The sequence below is a fragment of the Myiozetetes cayanensis genome, unplaced genomic scaffold, assembly GCF_022539395.1.
Source record: "Myiozetetes cayanensis isolate MyiCay16 unplaced genomic scaffold, myiCay2020 scf5-8, whole genome shotgun sequence".
Lineage (NCBI taxonomy): Eukaryota > Metazoa > Chordata > Aves > Passeriformes > Tyrannidae > Myiozetetes > Myiozetetes cayanensis.
Window position 1 is genome coordinate 2,022,632 of NW_026087742.1, and position 20,607 is coordinate 2,043,238.

At 47.7% G+C, this 20,607-nt stretch overlaps 1 protein-coding gene and 1 long non-coding RNA gene across 2 annotated transcripts in view; one reads left to right on the plus strand and one right to left on the minus strand.

Annotated features, from left to right (window-relative positions):
• Positions 1-10,748, minus strand: part of PGM2L1 (phosphoglucomutase 2 like 1) — a 26,474-nt gene extending 15,726 nt beyond the window's left edge. Inside the window, exons 1-2 of the mRNA XM_050333469.1 lie at positions 10,455-10,748; positions 2,058-2,225 (exon numbers count right to left, since the gene is read on the minus strand). Of these exons, the coding sequence (XP_050189426.1) occupies positions 2,058-2,225; positions 10,455-10,565 (279 nt within the window). The 5' untranslated portion in view covers positions 10,566-10,748. The remainder of the gene's footprint in view (positions 1-2,057; positions 2,226-10,454) is intronic.
• LOC126649396 (uncharacterized) lies at positions 10,139-12,309 on the plus strand. The gene is made up of 3 exons (XR_007631032.1): positions 10,139-10,216; positions 10,291-10,376; positions 12,023-12,309. It is a non-coding gene; the product is annotated as an uncharacterized LOC126649396 (long non-coding RNA).
• The last annotated feature ends 8,298 nt before the right edge of the window (positions 12,310-20,607 follow it).

The window sequence follows — 20,607 nt, forward strand, 5'->3', positions numbered from 1 at the left end:
GGTGTGCATCTACAGCCATGTGTTAATTTATTCTCTTGCCAGCCCAGCCCCTTGTGCTCAAGGGCAAAGGAGAAGTGAGGGGAAAAGTGATGGTATCACTGGGATGGAAAGATTTTTGGTTGGTGAAATCAAGAGAGCTACAAAAACAGCTTTGTGAAATCCTGTATTTATAGAGTTTTCCAACTATTACCCTCAAGTTTGCTTTTACAGCAACAGGAGACTCCTTGTGCAAAGGTGGTTTTGTCACTGTGGAGGGTTTCTTGCCCATTAATAAAACCATTTGGACATTACTAAAAAAGCACAAAAAGCAGCAATACTTGAGCAGGAAAATTAGGGTTTTAGGTGCAGGTTATGTACCTACAGTTCTCAGGAGAGTCCAAAGCAGCTGCTGGATATTCTGTACCTTCCTGGATCTGACTTTTCATAATATCAGTGTAATCAAAGCAAGATCAAATGAAAAAAAAAATCAGATCAAATGGAGGGCACAGCATATGATTAAGGGTGTGAATTCACTATAGTTCCTTTTAATTGAAGGAAATGTTAATTATACTCAAGTCTGCTGTTTGGCCATTTATCCCTGTCCCAGGTAAAGACAAAGACAGGGAGGCAGGGCTGCTCATTTCCAGGCTAAGCTCAGCAAAACTGTTCCTGCTGTTAACTTCTGACACAGAGTGCTCAAACAAAGATTAAACCCGACACAGTTTACTTCAAAAGCAAATTCTAATCCACTTCCCAGAGGCTGCTTTTCCTAACTCGATATCTGGCTTCAATAAACAACTAAAAATAGCAGCTCCACGGAGGGAGTGAACAGACACAGACCCGCTTTGCTGCTCTCAAAAAGCAGTAATTCCCATGAAACTGAGCTTGCCCTCACATTCCCTGCCAGGCAGAGGGGAAACTTCTCCCCTTCTGCCAAGAAGGTGGATCAGTCAGCAGAGCCACGCTGGGCCACGCTCCCGGGAGCACAAAGGCACCACGAGCTCCAAATCCAACAGGCTGCACAGGCCAAGGAGTAACAGGACTCTTGTAAACTTCCTCTGTAGGACTAAGAGGTTTACTCTGCTCCAGAGCCAAGTGGACTTGTTTAAACCAGCCCAGCTACTTTTAACCATTCCACTGCTGGTGACAAAATGAGAGTTTTTAAACTGGTTTTTTTTTTTCCCCCCTTAATCTCTTCAGCTTAGTTCCCACTGCATCCACAGGGACCTGTGTTCCAAGAGGATGCAGTTCCAAGGTCTCCCTGTCTATTCAAACCAAGAAATCCATCCCAAAATACTCTACTCCAAAGACCTAGTCCCATGACAATGTTTTCCCGGAAGAAGAAATAATTCCGTGGTATCTGTAACCCAACGCACAAATATTAAATCACAGATAAACCAGGAATCACCGACACCTCTGACCCAACATGTGACACTAGATTTGTCGTTTGAGACCCTTCAAGTTCATATCTCAAATTACTTTCCTGTCTACTTAAAAAAAAAAAAAAAAAAATGTAGGAAGAGCCACAGACAGAGCTACGGTAACACCAGGCCACTTCACCAACAGCTATCTAATCCAGCTGATGGGAAACATAACCAGTGGTATTGGAGAGATTCCCCAAAAGCTAAACAATTCCCAACACAGATCTTAAGTCAGCCTACTTTGCTTCTTCATCTTCATTCCTCTCTGTTTGTCCAATAAAATCTACTACTTTTGTGTGGTTATTCACAACTGGGGCCTAAAAATAAAAGGTTTGTTGGGGGGGCTTTGCTTTTTGGGTTTGTTTGGGTTTTTTTTTCCATTTAGCTTTTAAAAACATGACAGCTAATGACTCCCAACTACAGAGCAGTTTAGCAGACTAACTTAACTACTGGTCAGATTCCAGTGGAAGTGATTATATTCTGCCTCCTAGAATGTGCAGTTAAACCTCCTCATGCTCCTTTATTCCCTTTCAGCACTAAAGGCTTCACACAACCCCGCTGCTGAACTGCTGCTGCATTCCAGCCTCTGCTCGTGTTCCAGTGGGACACTGGGACCAAACCCTTGCTGGGGAGCCACTGAGCCCCGTCCCAGCTCACCTGTGTTGACTGGATCACCGTGAGGTCGTTGATGTAGCAGAACCCCGCTCCCATGGCCGAGCGGAGCCCGGCGGTGCCGAAGCTCAGCCGGCAGCACAGGCGGTCCCGCAGCTCCTTGTGCTTCCCATCCTGCAGCAAGCTCTCGATCTGCTCCTTTGTCTTTTGGTTCTGCAAAAGGAGAGTGAGGTCTTCATTTAGTGCTCGAAATCAGGAACTGAACTACGTGCACTTATTGGTTTTAGGTAATTCCAAGTGTAAGTTGGTCCTATCCTATAAAATGCCAACTGGCCTTCACTCAACTCATTTTTATCGTGTTCTCTTTCCCATCTCATCCTTATTAATAATAGATTCCAGAGCTCTTGCTCTGGAAACTGATATGTTTGCCTGGCCATTATTACACCTCCCAGCTACACAAAGCCTGTGAGTGGCGAGCACAGAGACCTTGGAACCGGTTTTTCCAAGGCGGGTAACACAACTCAGTCTTTCATCTGCGCTGTTGGAAGACAGACAAATATCAACTGCAGAGCAACAGTTTCCTTCCTCCCCACCCACAGGAAAGGTCTGTACAGAGGCACAGTAAAATCATGGAATCCCAGGATCGTTTGGGCTGGGAGGGAATTTAAGGATCATCCACTTCCACCCTTGTGCCACAGACAGGGACATCTTCCACCCAGCCCCATCCAGCTCCACACAGTGTGACAGGCTGGATTCTGATCCAGAGTGATCCCTCTGCTCATTCAGGCCTTCCCTAAACTTCCACAACAGCTGAAAACTTCCAAGTGTACAAACTGCACGTTGCACACACCCAACTATCTGCTCTTCATAGTTATCCAACCCATCCTGAATTCACTCGCTCACCGGGAAATCCACACCCAGGTGGGACAAAACACTTCCCAGATCCTGTAAACACAGTGCAGGAGGAGGCAGTGGACACATAGCTGGAAAAAAGAAAACACAATTCCAGAAGTATAAAACACAGCTCAAGTGGCACAAGTGCTTCTCCAAAGCAGGGTCCCAAGGAAGGGTTAAAAAAAAGGCCACTGGAATCTGCAGGGCAAGGGTGAAGCACCCCTGACATTTAAAGTAGAGGTCAGCCAGCTCCAGCAGCACCAGGACACACAGCTCTGCACAGAGAGGGGGAGCTTCTTCAGGAGGGTTGGGGAAATGCTGGGAAAAGCACGGGGATAGCAGCTGCACACACCCACCACGAGGAAAAACCACAAGGAAAAGCTCGCTGAAAAATCTGAAATTATTCCCGCAGCTCGGTAACAGACCCTGAACACCAGACACGGGAATTTAAGATTAATCTTCGTTCCTTTGTGCCTTAAAATAAAAGGCATTACTGTCCATGCTCTTGGATGGCTCAGCAAATAAAGCAAAACACTGCTGGCAACACAGCTAAAGCCAGGCCTAAATAGAAACCAAAACAATGGGGCACAACAAATATTAAACCACAGGAGTGAAGGTTCCTCTTTTAGTTGCTCCCAGGCAGCCAAGCAGAAAACAAATGACTGATCTGAAAAGAGTCTAAGTAAAAAAAACACCTCATTTCACACTATCATACTACATGGTTTTGCTTTAAAAAAAATCAGGTTATTAAATTACACAGCATCTTTGATAGCTTTTCAGGACACGCTGCATTGCTTCCCTGCAAAAAAAAAAAAAAACCCAGGATAAAAATTGTACATTGCAGAGTTTATGGAGCTTTGCAAAATAGAGGCAAGATGTCCCTGAAGCAACAAAGCACGTAAGTTTATTTTACAAATAGATTAAAAAGCATTTTTGATTGAAGCTGTTTGATTTGTTTCCTAAGGAATCAAAGTGAGCCAGCCAAAACAGCACCCAAATAACATTTTAATTTCCTCAGTTAAGCTAAAGTTGGATAAAAAGAAGAGAGGAAAGAAAAATAAAAATTACAAGTGAAAACCTCCAATCTTTCCCCAGATGATCTGAAGCTCCTGGGCCAGCAGAAAGAGACCACTTTACAAGACTTGGCATCAAGTCAGATGTGCTGATGATCAGTGTCATGCTCTGGGTTACACACCCAGTAGCATTAGAAGCCTGACCTCCAGACAGCCCTTATCCCAACCTGCCACAATCCCTACTGCTTTTACTCTTCCCAGCTTGTCTTTTTTTTTTTACTCTAAGTTGGAGTTTCAAAGCCCCTTGGCTCAGTTTCTTGCAACACCCTGGCTGGGTATGAGCAGCATTTGCCACCCTGGGAACTTTCAGAACAGCTCCCACTGCTGACATTTAACCCCATTGCAAATCCTGGGGAAAAAAAAAACAAAACAAACAAACAAACAACCCAAACCCAAGATTTTTTTGCTGGTTTGCTTTGCAGTTATGAAATGGAGCCACACAACTGAAGGTCTCACAGTGGCTTTTATGAGGGTTCATTTTTTTGAGTGTAACAGTTGATGGAATCACTCAGGTTGGAAAAGCCCTCCAAGGTGATGGAGTCCAGCCACAGAAAACCAAGGCCACCACTGACCCATGTCCCCAAGTGCCACATCCACACAGGCGTGGGGACTTCACCCCTGCCCTGGGCAGGACAACCCTTTGGGGGAAGAAAATACCCCTTATATCCAACCTAAACCTCCCCTGGCACTACGTGAGGCCTTTCCCTCTTCTCCCCTTACTTGGGTAAGCAAAAGAAGTTCCTTAGAGATTTCAGACTCCAGTCCTCAGATGACTTTTAGTATCCTTAAAAAAGCCCCAACATGAAACAACCGAGATCTTCCTGTCTTAAGCAAAAATAAACCAGGCTGTTGAATACAAAAATAGGCATTGCTTTAAAGAAAAAGCAATGCTCTAAGATACCCCTGAATCCCCAGTGGCTCCAAGAAAACAATTTAAATTCTCGTGGATTGAGTGGTCTGCAGAGTAAACAGGTTTTTAGGGAGACACAGACCCTTCAAAGCCCCACATTGCTGCTGGTTTTCCAAGCAGTTTTTACAGGTGGAAAAAGCACCTGGCAGAGAGCAGGGTCCTTGGAGTCCACAGGGACTTCCACAGGGGAAAAGAGAAGGGAAGAGGGAAGCTCTGCTGCCAAACAGCTTTCCCAAAAATCAGCCTACAGCCCTCCCAGCACAGGGACCCACCCCCTGCACACACACACTGTAAACACAAATAGAAGTGAACACACAAATAGAAATATACATATCAATCTATAAAACTACTTCTAAGTATGTATATTTCTATATATATAGTTGTACTTGTGTCTATTTCTATATATATTTTGATAATACTTGTGTATATTTCTATATTGATCTAAGTAATATCAATACTTATATATATATCACATGTATTGATATGTAAGTACATGAATATATAAGTATATATAGGCATCTACAGGTATGTGTAATTATAAATGTATATAAAAATACATGTAAATGTGCAAGCAATATACCTGTAAACATACAAGTGAATGCATAAATATATCTGAATGTATGAACACAAAATTATGATATAAATATGTACACTTACAAATACGTAATACAAAATATTAAAATATTATATACATATACATTTATAGTATTTATATCTATGTCACAATCTGCTGAGTTGGAAGGGACCCACAAAGGATCACCAAGTCCAACCCCTGGCCCTGCACAGGATCATCCCCACAAATCACACCATGATTATATTAAAAATGAAAAACCTAAATAAATAAAAATTACATATACATATAAAAAATACAATCTATAAAGGTCAGTGGGAGGACAAAGCAGCAATCAAGAGCCAACAGATGCCATCCCTCCTGCTCCCAGAGCACAAGGGGTCCTGCCCTTGCCTGTGCAAGGAGGTGGCAGATAAGGGGACAGGGGCAGGAGGGCCCTGGGAGGAGCTTTTGTGGTACCTCAACATGCCCTGCTGGGGCCAGAAAAAGGTCAGGGAGGGAAACAGAGGCCTTTGGCTGGGGTTTGCACTAGAGGTGGCTTTGGCAGGGGATTCCTCCTCCTCCTCAAGCACAGCCCATCCTCACTGCATTCAACTTGGTGTCCCTCCCCGCTGGTGCATTCCCCAGCCCTGGACTGTCCCCCTCAGCAGCAGCTCCGCCCTCACCCAATTCCCAACCTGTCAGCACCAAAAAACGTGCTGTGAGTGCCCTCAGACACCTCAGCCCACCAGTTCAAGATGTCAACTCGCTAAACATCCCTCATTTCTCAGCAGTTTTGAGGCCATTCAACACCTGGGCAGTGAAGAACAACCAGAGCCCAGGCCACGTTTGCCCATCCCATTCCAAGCTGACTCTTTCAGTCACACCAACACCAGGAAAAAAAAGGACAGTTCTGCATTATTCTTTTCCCCACAAAATGATTCCACTAACATATAAACAAGCCATCTCCATGAAGTTAGCACTACACCCTGATAAAATGTGGGTTTGCCAGTCACCTGCGCTGTTTCTGACTCCAGTTCTCTGACAGCAACTCCACAAAGCCTCTTTCAGTGGTGCTCCAGGGTTAAAAACTTGGAAGAGGCTATTAAGGTTTTTAAAAAGAAGGAAGGGGGCTGAGCCTGCTGGCAGACATACTTTAAACAAAATGTCAGATATACTTTAGACAACTGCTCATGAAAATTTACTGCCAGAATCAGAATCACAACCTGCAGGAGACCAACATAGCTGTTGAGGCTCTGCAAGAAGGCTGGAAGTTTTATTAAATATATATATATATTCTCTACTAAATTCAGTGTTATGCTCCCACATTTTCAGTTTCCCATTCCCATTTCTTTGTAGCTCATCAGGATACAACACTGGAAACAACTGGAGAATTAAAGACAAGGCCATCAGCTGAGTATTCCTTACAGGTTCTTTCACTCCCAATCACCTTAATCGTGTGTACTTAGTGCCAGAGTTACGTTTCACAGCTAATACCCTGTCAAAATAAGTGGCAATTCACTACCCTCAGCCATTATTTTTTTTTATTCTGCAGGCACTTTTAGCCTGGAGGAAGCAAAAAACGATCTCAAGTTTGCTTAGAATTAAGCAAATCTGACAGCCACAAATTAAGTGCATCAAGCTTTGCTAGCCTTTGGTTTTTAAGCAAAAATTAAGATTTTTTTTTTTCCCCCCAAGTAAAATCAGGTTCAGTCCCTCAGAACACATCAGAGTATCTGTAAGGAATTCCTAGTGCAGGGAAAGGGAACATGGCATAGCTAATCACCTTAATTACACAATTAAGACCAGCAGTGGCACCTGCATCGTGTTGTCATTTATAATTTCTCTTAGAAACTGTATGTTCTCACTTCTTGTTAGGAAAGAAATGTTCTCCTAGTGAGCAACCTCTTGACCATTTTTATGTGAAAAATCACTCAACTAACTGCACCACTTTTATCTTGGCCCAAGAAACAGAAACACCCCCCCCTCTTAGAAAGTGCCTCTTTTACACTCATTTCCACACTTTTTAGCTAAACTAGACTGAAAATACACAAGGCAAGCCTAAATGCTCAAGTCTTGTTTCTAATACCTGAAAGTCAGGTGTGGAAACACTGGCCAGGGATGCCCTTTCTTGCAGCCACAGTTTATTTATCACTCGATTTAAATCAACCAATAGAGACAACGATGCCACAAAGTGCAAGTTCCAAGGCCATCCTGATGGATTTCAGCGAATTTAATGTCTCAGAATAGGTACTAAAGCACAAGAGTTGTGTTATTTGAGAGCTCACCCCATTCCAAGTTGCTCCCACTAACACTGGTTGTACCAACAGGATTCTGCCCCAGTCTACCCAAAACCAGCTACTTCAGTAATTCATAACTTTATCTTTTATGTTTTAGCATCAGAACTTGCAGTGCACACGTGCAGGTAATATGAATTTTTCAGGGGCCTATTCCTAAACTTGATTTTCCCCGTTTTCACTCTTAAAAAGTTGACTTAAAAATCTCAATAAGAACAAACACTGCCAAGTCAAATGACTGGAGGAAGTTCCTGGAAGTCCATTTCCAGATGAAAGGCACCTCAAAAGCCACAACAATTAAAAGAACACTGAGGGACACCCCAGAAGCACCTCAATATTAACCAAGCCACCTTATGAGCAAGCAAGGAGCTCTCCAAGCTACACCTCAGACAATGACACTGAGTCCATGAAATAAAATGAAGTAAAACTGAGCAAAATTAGTCCAATAAAATGAGTGCAGTGAACAGGACCTGCACAAACTGGAGGACTAATTCCAGTTTTTTCACCCCACCGTGGGATGTTCTAACTGTGCCTTTGTAAAAGCCAAAGCATCCCCTTCTCCCAGGCACATCCACCACCACCCGGGAGCTGTCTGGGAACAAAGGCCACAACCCAGACCCCTTCGGGGGACTGGAAAGTCCACCAGGACAATTAGGAAGCGGATGAAAGTGAATTAAAAGCGTAAGAAGCCCGAACAATGACTGGCTGTTGGCGCAGTTCACCAAAAGAGGTTCCCGAACAAAAGGCTTTGTGCCTTCCCAGACAAAAAGCAAACGCTCGCAGCAATTAAGGAGAGGGAGTGGGAAAAGCAGGGAGAACGCCAGCGGCATTAATGGAGGTGCAGGATGCTGGGGAGAAGGGGAGGAAAGCGGAGGGATCACCACATGGGCCAGGTTTCCCCCCCCACCCTCCATGGGCACATCCCCGATGACGATGAGCACGGCCCTGACAATTAATTAATTACAGCGAGCAACTTTCAATCAAAACCCCAGGACAAAAAGCCTCCCGCAGCTGGGAATGTGGTGCATAGATTTTCCCTTGATCAGAGGTGGCAAGGTAAAAAAAAAAAAAAAAAAAGTCCAGGAAGCTCAAAGAGCTGGGAGTGGGAAGGGAGGGAGGCACAGAAAGCTCCTCGTAAAGCTAGATAAGCAATAAACCTCCAAGGCCTCATTTCCCACGAAATACAAGGCCATTGGACCAATAACCCCTCTCATGCCCTATTTCCAGGAGTCTCTTTGCCTTCCCATCCCAAAACACCTTCACCCGGTTTGTTTACACCCTCCCCAGGCGATTTTGAGTTGTCAAATCTCCCAGCAGCTCTCTTGGAAATCTCTTAAGTAGCTCCAATTCTCCAAGTTCCTTACAGGATATTTAATGATTATCAGCTAGGGGAGCAGGGCAAACAGGTGCAGTCGAACTGACTCCGCAGTTTGTGTTTTATTGCCTAATTATGGCCTTGCAAGGAGCTCTAGAAACGATATTGCACTTTCCCTGCTTTTAATCAAAATATTTTTCCCCACTCGAAGTTCTGCCTTACAGGAAAAACACACAATAATCAGTTAGAAAATCCAAACAAGCAAAAAACCTTTGCAAAACACTAACCAGAAGTCAGCTAAAAAGAAAAATATAAATATTCGCTGGAGCTCAATCTGGGCTATCAAGCGTACGATCAGCAATGCCATTCCCCTTCTCCACTCCTTCCCTGCCACCATTCCCGGATATTTTCACAGCAGCAGTTCCCAGAGCAGAAGGTGCAGATGGCAACTGTTAATTCCTGCAAAACCGAGAGGGGAGAGCTCATCTCAGAGCCATCAGGTGGGGTCTGCTCTCAGCCCCTCCTGCTTTGATCCCTGGCAGGATGAAATTAAAGGGGGAAACGCCATAAACACACTGGAAATCGCTACCACTAAAGAAACAAAACTTAAAACAAACAAACAAACAAAAAGAATCAAGAGACAGAAACCCAAAATTAAAAAAATAGGGAAAAAATAAGTCATAAGCCCAAACCCCTGGGGTGTACTGTTAGTTTACCCTCCTCCAAGATGTTTTTTAAAGCACGGGGTATAATGGTCGACCAAACCCGCTGCAAAAAGACACCCTAAAATAACCCTTTCAACACTGAGATGAGCAAAAAAACAACCTCCAGCACCACTTCGTTTTTCATTGCTCCGGATGGTTCGATCCGAATTAATCGAGCCCGCAGCGCTCTCGAAACACCACGTCGGAGCTGGGAAAGGGAACGCGCCGGAATTTGGGACCCTCGGCGGCCTATTTGTTTCCTGGGGAGAGGGGGTTAAATTTGGGAGGCTGAGGAAAAAAAAAAAAAAAAAAGAAAAAAAAACACACCAAAACCAGGATTACGCATTGCGAGGAAAAACGGGCTCCGCGTTTTAAGCCGCCCCCGGCACCGGGTTCCACCTTGATCCTTAGGGATGAGCCAGCCCCGCGATGGGCGCAGCATCACCTTCCCCGTCTCGCAGGTGAGGAATTCCGCAGGCAGGGATCTGGCCGGATCCAGAGGGTTTATTTGTTTGTTTGTTTGTTTGTTTTCCAGCGGCAGGGAGGGAGAAGTGATCAAACCGCGGGCAGGATGGGATGGAGACGCAATTCCCGACGGCGCACACATCACCCCCGGGAAAGGTGGGGGAGCCCCCGGGGAGGAGGAGGAGGAGGAGGGAGGGGGTGGATTGTTGGGAGGGTCTCCCCCCGGTCACCCACCTTGTCCCAGCTCAGCCACTGCCACACCGCCTTGTCCAGCTGCGCGTCCCCGGTGCTGCGGGCCACCAGCACGTTGGAATTCACGTCCCCGGGGGCTCCGCAGTCGCCCATGGTCGAGGAAAACGAGGAAAAAAAAAAAAAACAAAACCTCTTCTTCACTTCGTCACGCCCGCGGCGGCAACGCGCATCGCGCGGGGCGGGGAGAATATAGAGGCAGAAAGCGTAGGAGATGAGCGCTAGGAGGGTACTCGCGAGGGTGGTTTTTATCCGCGATTAAAGAGGTGCGACCGCCTCCTCCACCCTCCTCCTCCTCCTCCTCCTCCTCCTCCCGGTGCCGCCCCCGAGACACAGCCCCGCACACGCCCCTCCCCGCGGGGCACCATGGGAAATGTAGTCCATAGGCGGCCGAGGAGCCGCGGAGAGAAAGGGGTGTTGGGTGAGAAGAAACTACAACTCCCATCGGCCCCCGCGCCGCGCGGCGCCTCAGGGAGAAGGGAAGGACGGGCAGGGCGGAGGGGCCGGGAGTTCGAGTCCCGCCCCCTGCCTGATGTGGAAAACAACGGGCCGTGTGTCCGTCGCTGCCCTGCCGAACAGGCAGTGCCTGAGGCCTCGGTGATGGATCCGAGGGAATGCTAAAACTCTCCCTGCTTGCGCCCGTCGGGCTGCCCAGAGCATTATCTGTTCCCTCTGAGTGGATAATGGACGCGGTGCTGCCCCGCGGGATGAGCTCCTTGCTCTAAAGCGCTTCCATATGGGCTTCAGGAGCACTTCCACTGCCATTAGAAAGAGCATCATAGCCCGCAACTCCCCTCCCTTGGCTACATCGGCGCTAATTGGATTGCCTGGCCCGGAGCAGTAGGGGCGGGGTGACCATATCCTGCTGAGCATCCTCATCCCAGGCAGCATCCCCATCCCACAGAGCATCCCTATGGGAGACAGCATCCTCATCCCAGACAGCATCCCCATCCCACAGAGCATCCCTATGTGAGACAGCATCCTCATCCCAGGCAGCATCCTCATCCCAGACAGCATCCCCATCCCACAGAGCATCCTCACCAGCCTCACATCCTCGCAGCAGTTGCCATAGTGACAGCAGGCACTGCAGAGAGACAGAATCCTGGAATCACAGAACGCTTTGGCTTGGAAGGGAACTTAAAGCTCACCCAGTTCCAGGTCCCTGCCAGGGACACCTTCCACTATCACAGGTTGCTCCAAGCTCTGTCTGACCTGGACACTTCTGGGGTACCCAAAGCACAGCAAAGTGCTGAAAACTGTAAATATAGAAGGGAATGATCCACCATAGCTTAGAAAGCTCAATATAACATCTCTCCTCTTCAGAGTTCTCAGAGTCCATGCCCTGAAGGGAACTCTCTCCTGTCTGCACACACAAACAAACCCTCCAGTCCAGAGGTCTGGCTGGGTGTGGGGGGGGGATAAACCTTTTGATTGGTCTGTTACAGTAAATTACTGATAGAAGTCAACAGAAGACAAAGATAAGAAGAAGGAAGTAGGTCACCCTAAGTCAGAACTTTCTTTTAAGTCCCCTTATATCCCTGTTTCTGATACAGAGAAGGAGAAGAATCTGGACACTGATAGAGTGAGGAAATCAGGTGTAATAATTCCTTCTCGTACATCTGGTGGCAGCACTGACACCACCCTGAGCCCAGCACTCCCATGAAACCACGTCCCTGGCAAGTTTCTCCACATCTCAGTGCTTTCCATGCCTTTGCTGCTCTTTTCTCCTTCTCTGTTTTGTTTTCAAAGAGAGAAGGCCAGAGCCAGGATAACAGGAGCTCCAGCCTTTAAAACCTTAGTTTCCCCCTCCAAAAAAGAGGATAATGACTGTGTTAAACACCTGTCCAAAGAGCATTTCCTACAAAAAAGTTTGGAAAGGCCATAAGAGATGTTGTTAAAATAAAAATTCATCCTTCAAATCCTTCAATTCTTGCCTTTTTTTTTTTTTTTTTTTTTTTAATATGTTTTCCCCCAAGGAAAGCTTTAAAATATCCTGAAGGGTGGAGGGTTTTTTTGCCATCTGAGCATCTTTCTGTCTGTGAAACCTTGAACCTCACAAGGTGGTTTCACTCCGGCCACTCACCCTGCGTTATCAGCGCTCAGCTACGGAACCGGAATTAAAAGCAGGATCTTCCCTTAGGATATCCAGATGGGAGAATCATCCTTCCCTCAGATGCCAGTGCTCCTCCTTGATTATTACCCCGGAGAACAGGCCAAGCAGCCTCACAGAGGATAAAAATCCTCAGCAGTTGTTTCTTTACCAGGAATAACTGCGGTGCGGAGGGTTGGAAATTCCTTGGGATCTCACCAGCGCTGGGAAGTGATGATATTAGCTTCCAAACATCTCCCTGTGAGGAGGCTTTGGAGAGCTGTCTCTGAGGCAGCCTGAGCAGCTCCAGAGCAGGGCAATCATGTAAAGAGATGATGTTGATACGGCTCAGATCGTGCTGACGGAGATTTGCCGCGTTGGCCTGGAGGAAACACCGACCTCGTGCGAGATGGCAACTGAGTCCAGTGCATCTGAGGGTTAATCAGCCTCCTGAGGAATTTTTGAAGCTGATCATCCCGCTCCAGGAAAAGTCAAACAGAGTCCCATCTGCTGGCATGGCCGGGCTGTGAGGCACAACACGGCTCCCCCAGGCACACGGGAGGGATTGCAGGGGCCTCCCCACGCTCACTGTCTGCCAGCACAAACATCTCTTTCCATCTACTGCTAACAGCAACATTTCTAGTCCTCACGGCCGTGGAAGGAAGCCAGAAAATAGGAGATTAATCTGGGAGTGAAGGAAAGCCAGCGTTTCTAATTGTTCGGCCTCGTGCAGCGTTTCTCCTGAGTGAGGCACAGCACGCCCAGAGCAAACTGAGCAGCAGGAAACGACCCAAGGACCAAAAACCACGGGAGAGGCCACGCTGCCAGCCGTGGATACGAGCCAGGCTGGGAGGAAAAGTGCTGCCAGGCTGCTGAGAGCTGCCAGGGCCAACAGGGACCGCGGCAGGGCTCAGCTGGAGGGAATGACTTCTCCCGAGCCAAAAGGAGCGGGAGCACCCACTCAGGACTGGGTGTGACTGTGTGTGAGCATTGCTCCACATTCCAGGAAAAAGCCCTGCTCTCTGCCTGCTGGGATCAAACCCAGAGTTCCCCATTTGGTTGGATAACCTCGTTCTAGTTTCACCCTCCTGCCTTGGGCAGGGACACCTCCCATTGTCCTGCGTTGCTCCAAGCACCGTCCAACCTGGACTTGGTCACTTCCATGGATGGGGCAGCCACAGCTTCTCTGGGCAACCTGTGCCAGGGCCTCGCCACCCTCACAGGGAAGAATCCCTTCCCAATATCCCATCTAACTCTGCCCTTTGGCAGTGGGAAGCCATTCCCCCTTGTCCTGTCACTCTGGTCCCCTGTTTCTCTCCATCTTTCTTGCAGGCTCCCTGCAGGTCCTGGAAGGGATAATTGGGTTTCCCCAAAGCTGCCTTTTCTCCAGGCTGAACAATCCCAATCTCCCAGCCTTTCCTCCCAGCAGAGCTGCTCCATCCCTCTGATCATCTTGGTGCCTCCTCTGGACTCCCTCCATCAGCTCCACGTCCTCCCTGTGCTGTTCCCCAGGGCTGGAGGCAGCTCTGCAGGGGGGTCTCATCTGAGGGGGCAGAGGGGCAGAATCCCCTCCTCTGACCTGCTGCCCATGCTGTGGGATCAGCCCAGAAGAAGGGCTAAGCCAACCTCAGAATTAAAAACCTCTGTCCCCTGCCATCAGCATCCTCAGGGATCTGGTTCCACAGCCAAATCCTCGCCCACAACAAGCTGGATCAGCCCCGTGATCACAGAGCTGCCGCAGAACCCGGTCTGGGCAGCGTTTCCATGGCGATTTTACCACATACAGTTTATCCCACATCGCCTAGAAACAGCCCAGGGCTCCCACGATATTCCAGGTTGCTTTTCTGCTCCCGGTTTTTGCAGTGAGACGGGGGATGAATCCAGAGCATCCTTCCATCCCGGCAGGCTCCCGTGCACACCCTTCAGCACATCTTTTGTTTCATTATTCCTGAACACCCTGTTTGTTCTCGGGGCCTCTTGGGTTACCTGCTAATGACACAGCAACTCGCAGCCTTTCCCTTCCCTCACAGAGCCCTGGATTGCCAGGAATGCCCCAGGCAAGGAGCAAGGACGTCCCTCCAGCTGACGGTGCTGTCACCACCGGGGAGGGGCCGGTGCCTTTTGGGCTGGAATGGTGTTTTTTAATCAGCTCTGGGGTCACAGCAGGCAGAAGAGCTTTGTCCTGAAGGCAGAGCATGAGGACAGGGAACAGGCTGGCAGGTGGGAGGGATGCAGCAGGGACCGCTGGGATTTGGAAATGGCTTTAGGTAAATGGCTTCTGAAATTCTGCAGCTGCCCTTGGCAGCCTTGGGAAGGCCTGATCCTGCACCCTCTGGCTCTGGCAATGATCTACTTGGCTTTCTCAGGAGCACAACACCCTAAATACTCCTGCTTTTAAAGCAGTTTGTAACGTGCAGCTCAGAGTCACTGGAGAAACCTCTGCTCTCATCCCAAAGGAAGGGCAGGAACAGCTTTCCTCAGCATTCCCACAGTCTCAGCCCTCTGATTCATGGGTTCCATCACAACCAACAAATGCAGAGGGCGGGATCTTTTCTAAATTTGGAGTGAAAACCACACCACAATTCCAGTCCTGCTCATGAGCACACATCCAAGGCATCAGCCCCAAGCCAGCAAGCAGAGAGGAGCTCAGATTTATCACCTCTTCCCACCCTTATCCCTCTGGAGTAGGCACTGATCCAGCTTGCCACATCCTCCTTGGGGCACAAGCTCCCTCCAGAGCTGCTGTTTCACTTGGGGGAATTTCAGCACCTCCTGCTCACCCTCAGGACCCCCAGGAAGCTGCCTATGGCCACCAAGCCCCTCAGTTATCAACGCCTGTCCTTTACCAACCAGAAACCAAACACAGACCTGGTTATTTTTAACCCTCCCCTCTGGGTGTTAAACAGCCCCTGTGTGTGTGCTCTGCAGGCACATCCATCTGCAGAAAGGAGATGTGATGGGCCCCTTTGCTCTGGGCCTTTCACCCCAGTTCATCCCGAAGTTGTGTGGAACAGGGAAATTTGGTACTGGAAAGGTCTGAATGCTGCATTTCCCCCCCTCCTTTTTTTTTTTTTTTTTTTTTTTTAATTTTATTTTTAATAAAAAGCTTGTAAAATGACTTCTGTGTGTTAGGCAGGAGCAGGAGCTGTGAAGCAGCGAACACCACTCCTGCCTCAGGGAAGAAGGAGGGGTTTGTGCCGAGCATCCTCTGGAGAAGAGCGGCCGGGATGCAGTGCTCCCTCTGCCGCCACAGGGATGCATCCAGCCAGCCTCGCAGAGGGGCTGGAGGGGGCAGCCTCAGACCGACAGAACATCGACAGGGGCAAAATAAACACTTTTCACTCCCGAACATAACTGGTTTGGTTTCTCACGTCTTTACCTAAAGCATCTGACGGTAGCCTGGGGCGAGGGAGGTGACTCAGAAAACGGAGGAAAAGAGGCATGGAGAACTTCGAGGAACTGACTCTGTGTGGCAATTCCTGCAGAGCTTCCAAATGGGTCACGTTCTTTGATTTAAGGCACTTTTGTTTCTCTTGTCCCTGCTGCAACTTGGAAGATCGTTGTCTGGCATCCTCTGGAATCCAGGGGAAGATCCTCTGCAGCAGTGCAGGGATGCTGGACAGCCCTTTCCATGAAGAAATTTTCCTTCACATCCAACTTGAACCTTCCCTGGCACAACCTGGACATTCCCTCTCCTCCTGTCCCTTGTTCCCTGGGAGCAGAGCCCGAACCCCACCCCGGCTCCCCCCTCCTGTCAGGGAGTTGCAGAGCCAGAAGGTCCCCCCTGAGCCTCCTTTTCTCCAGGCTGAGCCCCCCAGCTCCCTCAGCTGCTCCTGCTGCTCCAGCCCCTTCCCAGCTCCGTTCCCTTCCCTGGACATGTTCCAGCCCCTCCAAGTCCTTCTTGGAGTGAAAGGCCCAAAACTGACCTCAGCATTCCCAAGATTAACTCTCCCCATCATCACCCCTGTCTCCCACAGGCTGCAAAGAAACATTCCTGGGGTGAGCCTGGCTCAGGACACTTGATGGGAGAGCAGTGGGCCCTTCCCAAGTCAACACCCCGCTCCTCCCCAGCATTCCCACGGGATTCCCACGGAGCACTGCCAGCCTTCCTGGAGAAGCAGCTCCCCCTGAACGCATGGGCTCAGTCATGCTGTGCCACCCATTCAAAACCAGTACAAACAGAAGCTGCCACCACAGGGATGCTGAGAAGCTGCAGGGGCAACCTTCCACCACTCACCATCTTCCCAATGAGCTCCATTCCCAAATCTTTTCCTGCCTGGTGGGTGCCTCAGCTGCAGTGCACGTGTGTGTGTGGGGAAGCCAAGTGCCAGGCACCAGCCTGGACCAGGGGCAGGGCCTGTGTGTGCCTGGGGCAGCACCAGGAACGAGTGGATGAGCACCAGCAAGGATCAGGTCAGACAAACCGGTGAGGGGGTGACATGTCCTGGGATGCTCTTTGATGTCTCAGAAAAAATCGGGCAGAAGAACCCGTGCTGTTGGTGGGGCGAGACCCACAGAGCTATACCAAGCCCTTTTTGACTTGTTTGGGGCTGGTTTGTTTGTTGGGGTTTTCTTTTGTTTTGTTTTGTGGTGGTTTTTGTTTTATTTCGGTTTGTTTGTGGTTTTTGTTTGTTTGTTTATTTGGGGTTTTGTTTGTGGTTTTGGTGGGTTTTTTTCGGATTTTTGTTGTTGTGGGGGGTTTTTTTGTACCTTTTTTTTTTTTTAGGGTACTTGTTTTTTACTTGTATACCAAGTTAAAATACGAAGTAATTTTTTTTTTTTTTAAAGAAGTTATGTTTTTAAGGACTGGAGCTGGAAAAGTCCCCCTCCAGCTCTTTGTGTCGCTACACGAGGTGTGACGGAGATGTGCCCCCGATGTATTTTGCGAAGGCTCCTCTCACAGCTCGGGTCGCGCTGCATCCTCAGCACAGAGCCCTGTCTTTGGTGGCCTCAGAGTTCCCTCTAGTGGGAGAGATCATCCGCGGACGGGAAAACTCCTCCAAGCGAGTCTTTCATTGAAATAATAACTCACCAGCGCTGTGTGTTTTCTCTCTCTGGGCTTTCTAACAGCGTTTTTGCTGTCCAGCAACCCAACTCCAGGTCTCCAGAAGTGACAACCACAGTATCCAAAGCTGTTCCAGGAGGAGATGATTCTGTGAGCATCTTCCTGCAGCACGCACAGACCGTGGTCTCTGGGAGAGGAGGTGGTGGAATGCACCGACAGAAGGAACCGGGCACTGGGTGTCAGTGCTTCCTCGCTCTCCCGGAGAAAGAGCTCTTGCAAAGGAGCAGGGCAGGGAATGTGGGTGTTCCCAAGTCTGTTCTCCACGCTGGGGATGGGTAAAAGCAGGTGCAGTGCTAGAGGGACCTTTAGAGCTCAGTCTCGAGTGATGTTTTAACCAAGAGTTGCTCGGCATTTGCAAGACAACCACTCCTTGCATCCTGAAAATCACGTGCTGATTCAGATTGTCTTGAAATCCGTCGTGTTGCAGGTTGCAAAGAGATCTTCAGCTCGGCATTCCTCAAACAAGAGTTTCCTGAGAATAAATGCTTATTAATATTTTTTTTTCAGTGAAATTATCTGTGGGTTTTTTTTTTTTAATGGGGTGTGCGTGATCTTCAGTTGTGGCTCTGATTGGAAGCCAACACTGCATTTGTATAAGCACAACAAAAGAAGAGATGAGTGAGTTTAACTACTCACTGCTTTTCATGGAAATGGAAATTGTACAGAGAAAATGTCCAGGCAACACCCACTGATGTTAAATCCGTTTAATACCAAACCTGCTTTTTCAGCAAAGTTTAAATTCAGGTGTCTTCCATTTTACACTGCTGTTCTAGAGGTGGAAAGCCAACCCAAATGCTTTCATTGGAATTTGTGTGACTGACTCTTAGCCATCCTTTTTTTTCTTTCCCTCTTAATTAATGGCAGCTTGGATCAGCTGTATCATATCCTTTGCCCTAAATCTGCACAGGTGTCACTGGTTAGTGGCTTAAATGGCCCTGCTTAAAAGAGGTCATTAAGCCAGATGAAATTAAACCAGAAAGGGAAAGATAGGAGAGTGTGTCCACCCAGAAGGCAGAGGGGGAAAAAAAAAAGAAAAAAGAATAGACCTAATTCCTGACATAAGGAATTTCAGATTGCCTCTTCCACCAGCGTGCAGGATGTATTACAGGTGAATAAATAAAAGGAGAGGAGCAAAGAACTCTCTAGAATTTAGGACAAGAGGTTGCTCTGCTTTCTCTCCTTCTCCCTGACTTCAAAGGCCCTGTCTTTCCAGAGAGTCTGTGCCACCTTGGCCACCCCAAGCTCCAGAGAAGGTAATGTTCAAAGAACTTTTGTAGAACTTTGATTGCTGAGCTGAGCTGAGCCATGTCCCCGTAAAAAGAAACAGTTGACATGAGAGTAGATAATGGGTCAGAAGGGGATTTTTGTGTCTTGTTCTCCTCTGAATAGGAAAAGATTTTGAGTCTTCTGCTATTGCTGGTCTGCCCAGAGCACTTTCCATTTTCCTTTGTCTGCCCTAAGGTTGCCTCTGGTCTTCACCTACTGCCTCAGTACTGTCCTTTCCCTGCTCAGCTCTGGTTTGCTCCCGTTCCTCCAAAGAATTTTCTTCTTTCTTCTTGAGGCTTCTCCAGCCCATTCAAGAAGCAGCAACACTTGTCTAAATACAGAACTCTTCCACCTCAGTAGGTGAGAGTTACTATAAAATAGCCCTAAATTTCCCCAAATGACCTTTTAATTTTTATTAAATAAAAACAGGGAGATGTCCCTTGGACTTCACTTCTTTTGTTGCTTTGATGGCAAAGTGCACTTTTGGGTAAATTTACTTTAAAATGTATGGTTCTCTGGGATTCCCTCTGAAATCCCCTCAACTCCAGTGAAGGCAGGTGAGCTCCGGACTCCAGGAACAGTTTAGACCTGTTTGGGGCAGCAGGGGCTTTCTGTTTTCACAGGTGAGAAAGGTACTGAGAGCAGAGGAACAGGCAAAGTTGACACAGGGTGAGCCCGGGATGACTTCGGGGAAGGTTCAAACACCACCCTGTTCCTTAGGACGGTTTAGGAGCAGCGCCCCAAATATTCCCACATATCTATATCTTAAATAAGAAAGTGTTTCTAGGCTTATGTGGGCTCCTGGCCACTACCTGGGCATCTTTTGTCAGTTAATTTTGGCAGGGGCTTGAAATTTTGACGTTCCCGTGAGCAACGATGGTTTAAATCAGCAGACCTTCCAAGGCTGTGTAAGATAAATATTGCATCTGGTATGAACAGCACATAAACATGTGTGTTTATGGAAGTATAAACAAGCAGGTATGAACAGCTAAGGAAACAGCAGACACTGAATGCTCTGTATTGCCTGCTGAGGATGCTGCTTCTAATTAATCACGTTGGGAAATGGGTGGCTTCTGTCAAGCCCGATAAAACTACAACAGAGACAACTTGTCAGTGGAGGATTCTGTGCTGTTAACAACAGGAAGATGGCAGAGATGGCCCTGTGCTGCTCCTGCTGCCCCTTTTCCTCTCCACCCAACAGGAAGGTAGCAGAAAAAGACCACTCCCAATGATATAAGAGGTTACAGAGTTAACTTTTTTTATCACCCATGAAGAGGAACTTGAAAGATCCAGGCCAGACCCCTTCAGTGCCCACAGCTTGCGAGTACAAAACTGGGTATGAAATCAACTTGTGTAATAAAATGACTTTCCCTTTCAATAAGTCCCTTTCTTTCACTGTTTTTTTCCCCCTGGTAATTTCCTAGAGACTAAAATCAGGAAAAAAAAAAAAAAGTGGTGTTTATCTGGGATAAGGATTCCAAAAAAACAGGTGTTGTTTGTTTATCTAGGATGAGGGTTCAGAGAAGAGGTGGAGTCTTGGTGTATTAACAACATTTTGTTGTTGACTATTGCTGAGTTGGTGACCCGCAGTTCTTATTATTTTTGTGGTAATTAAGAAAGAAATAATTTACCAGGTTTAGCAAAAGCTTGGTACGTTGTTGTGTGACTTCCAGTGAAGCCTTCCAATAAATAAGATCCAGAAAGGGATCTGGTCTGAA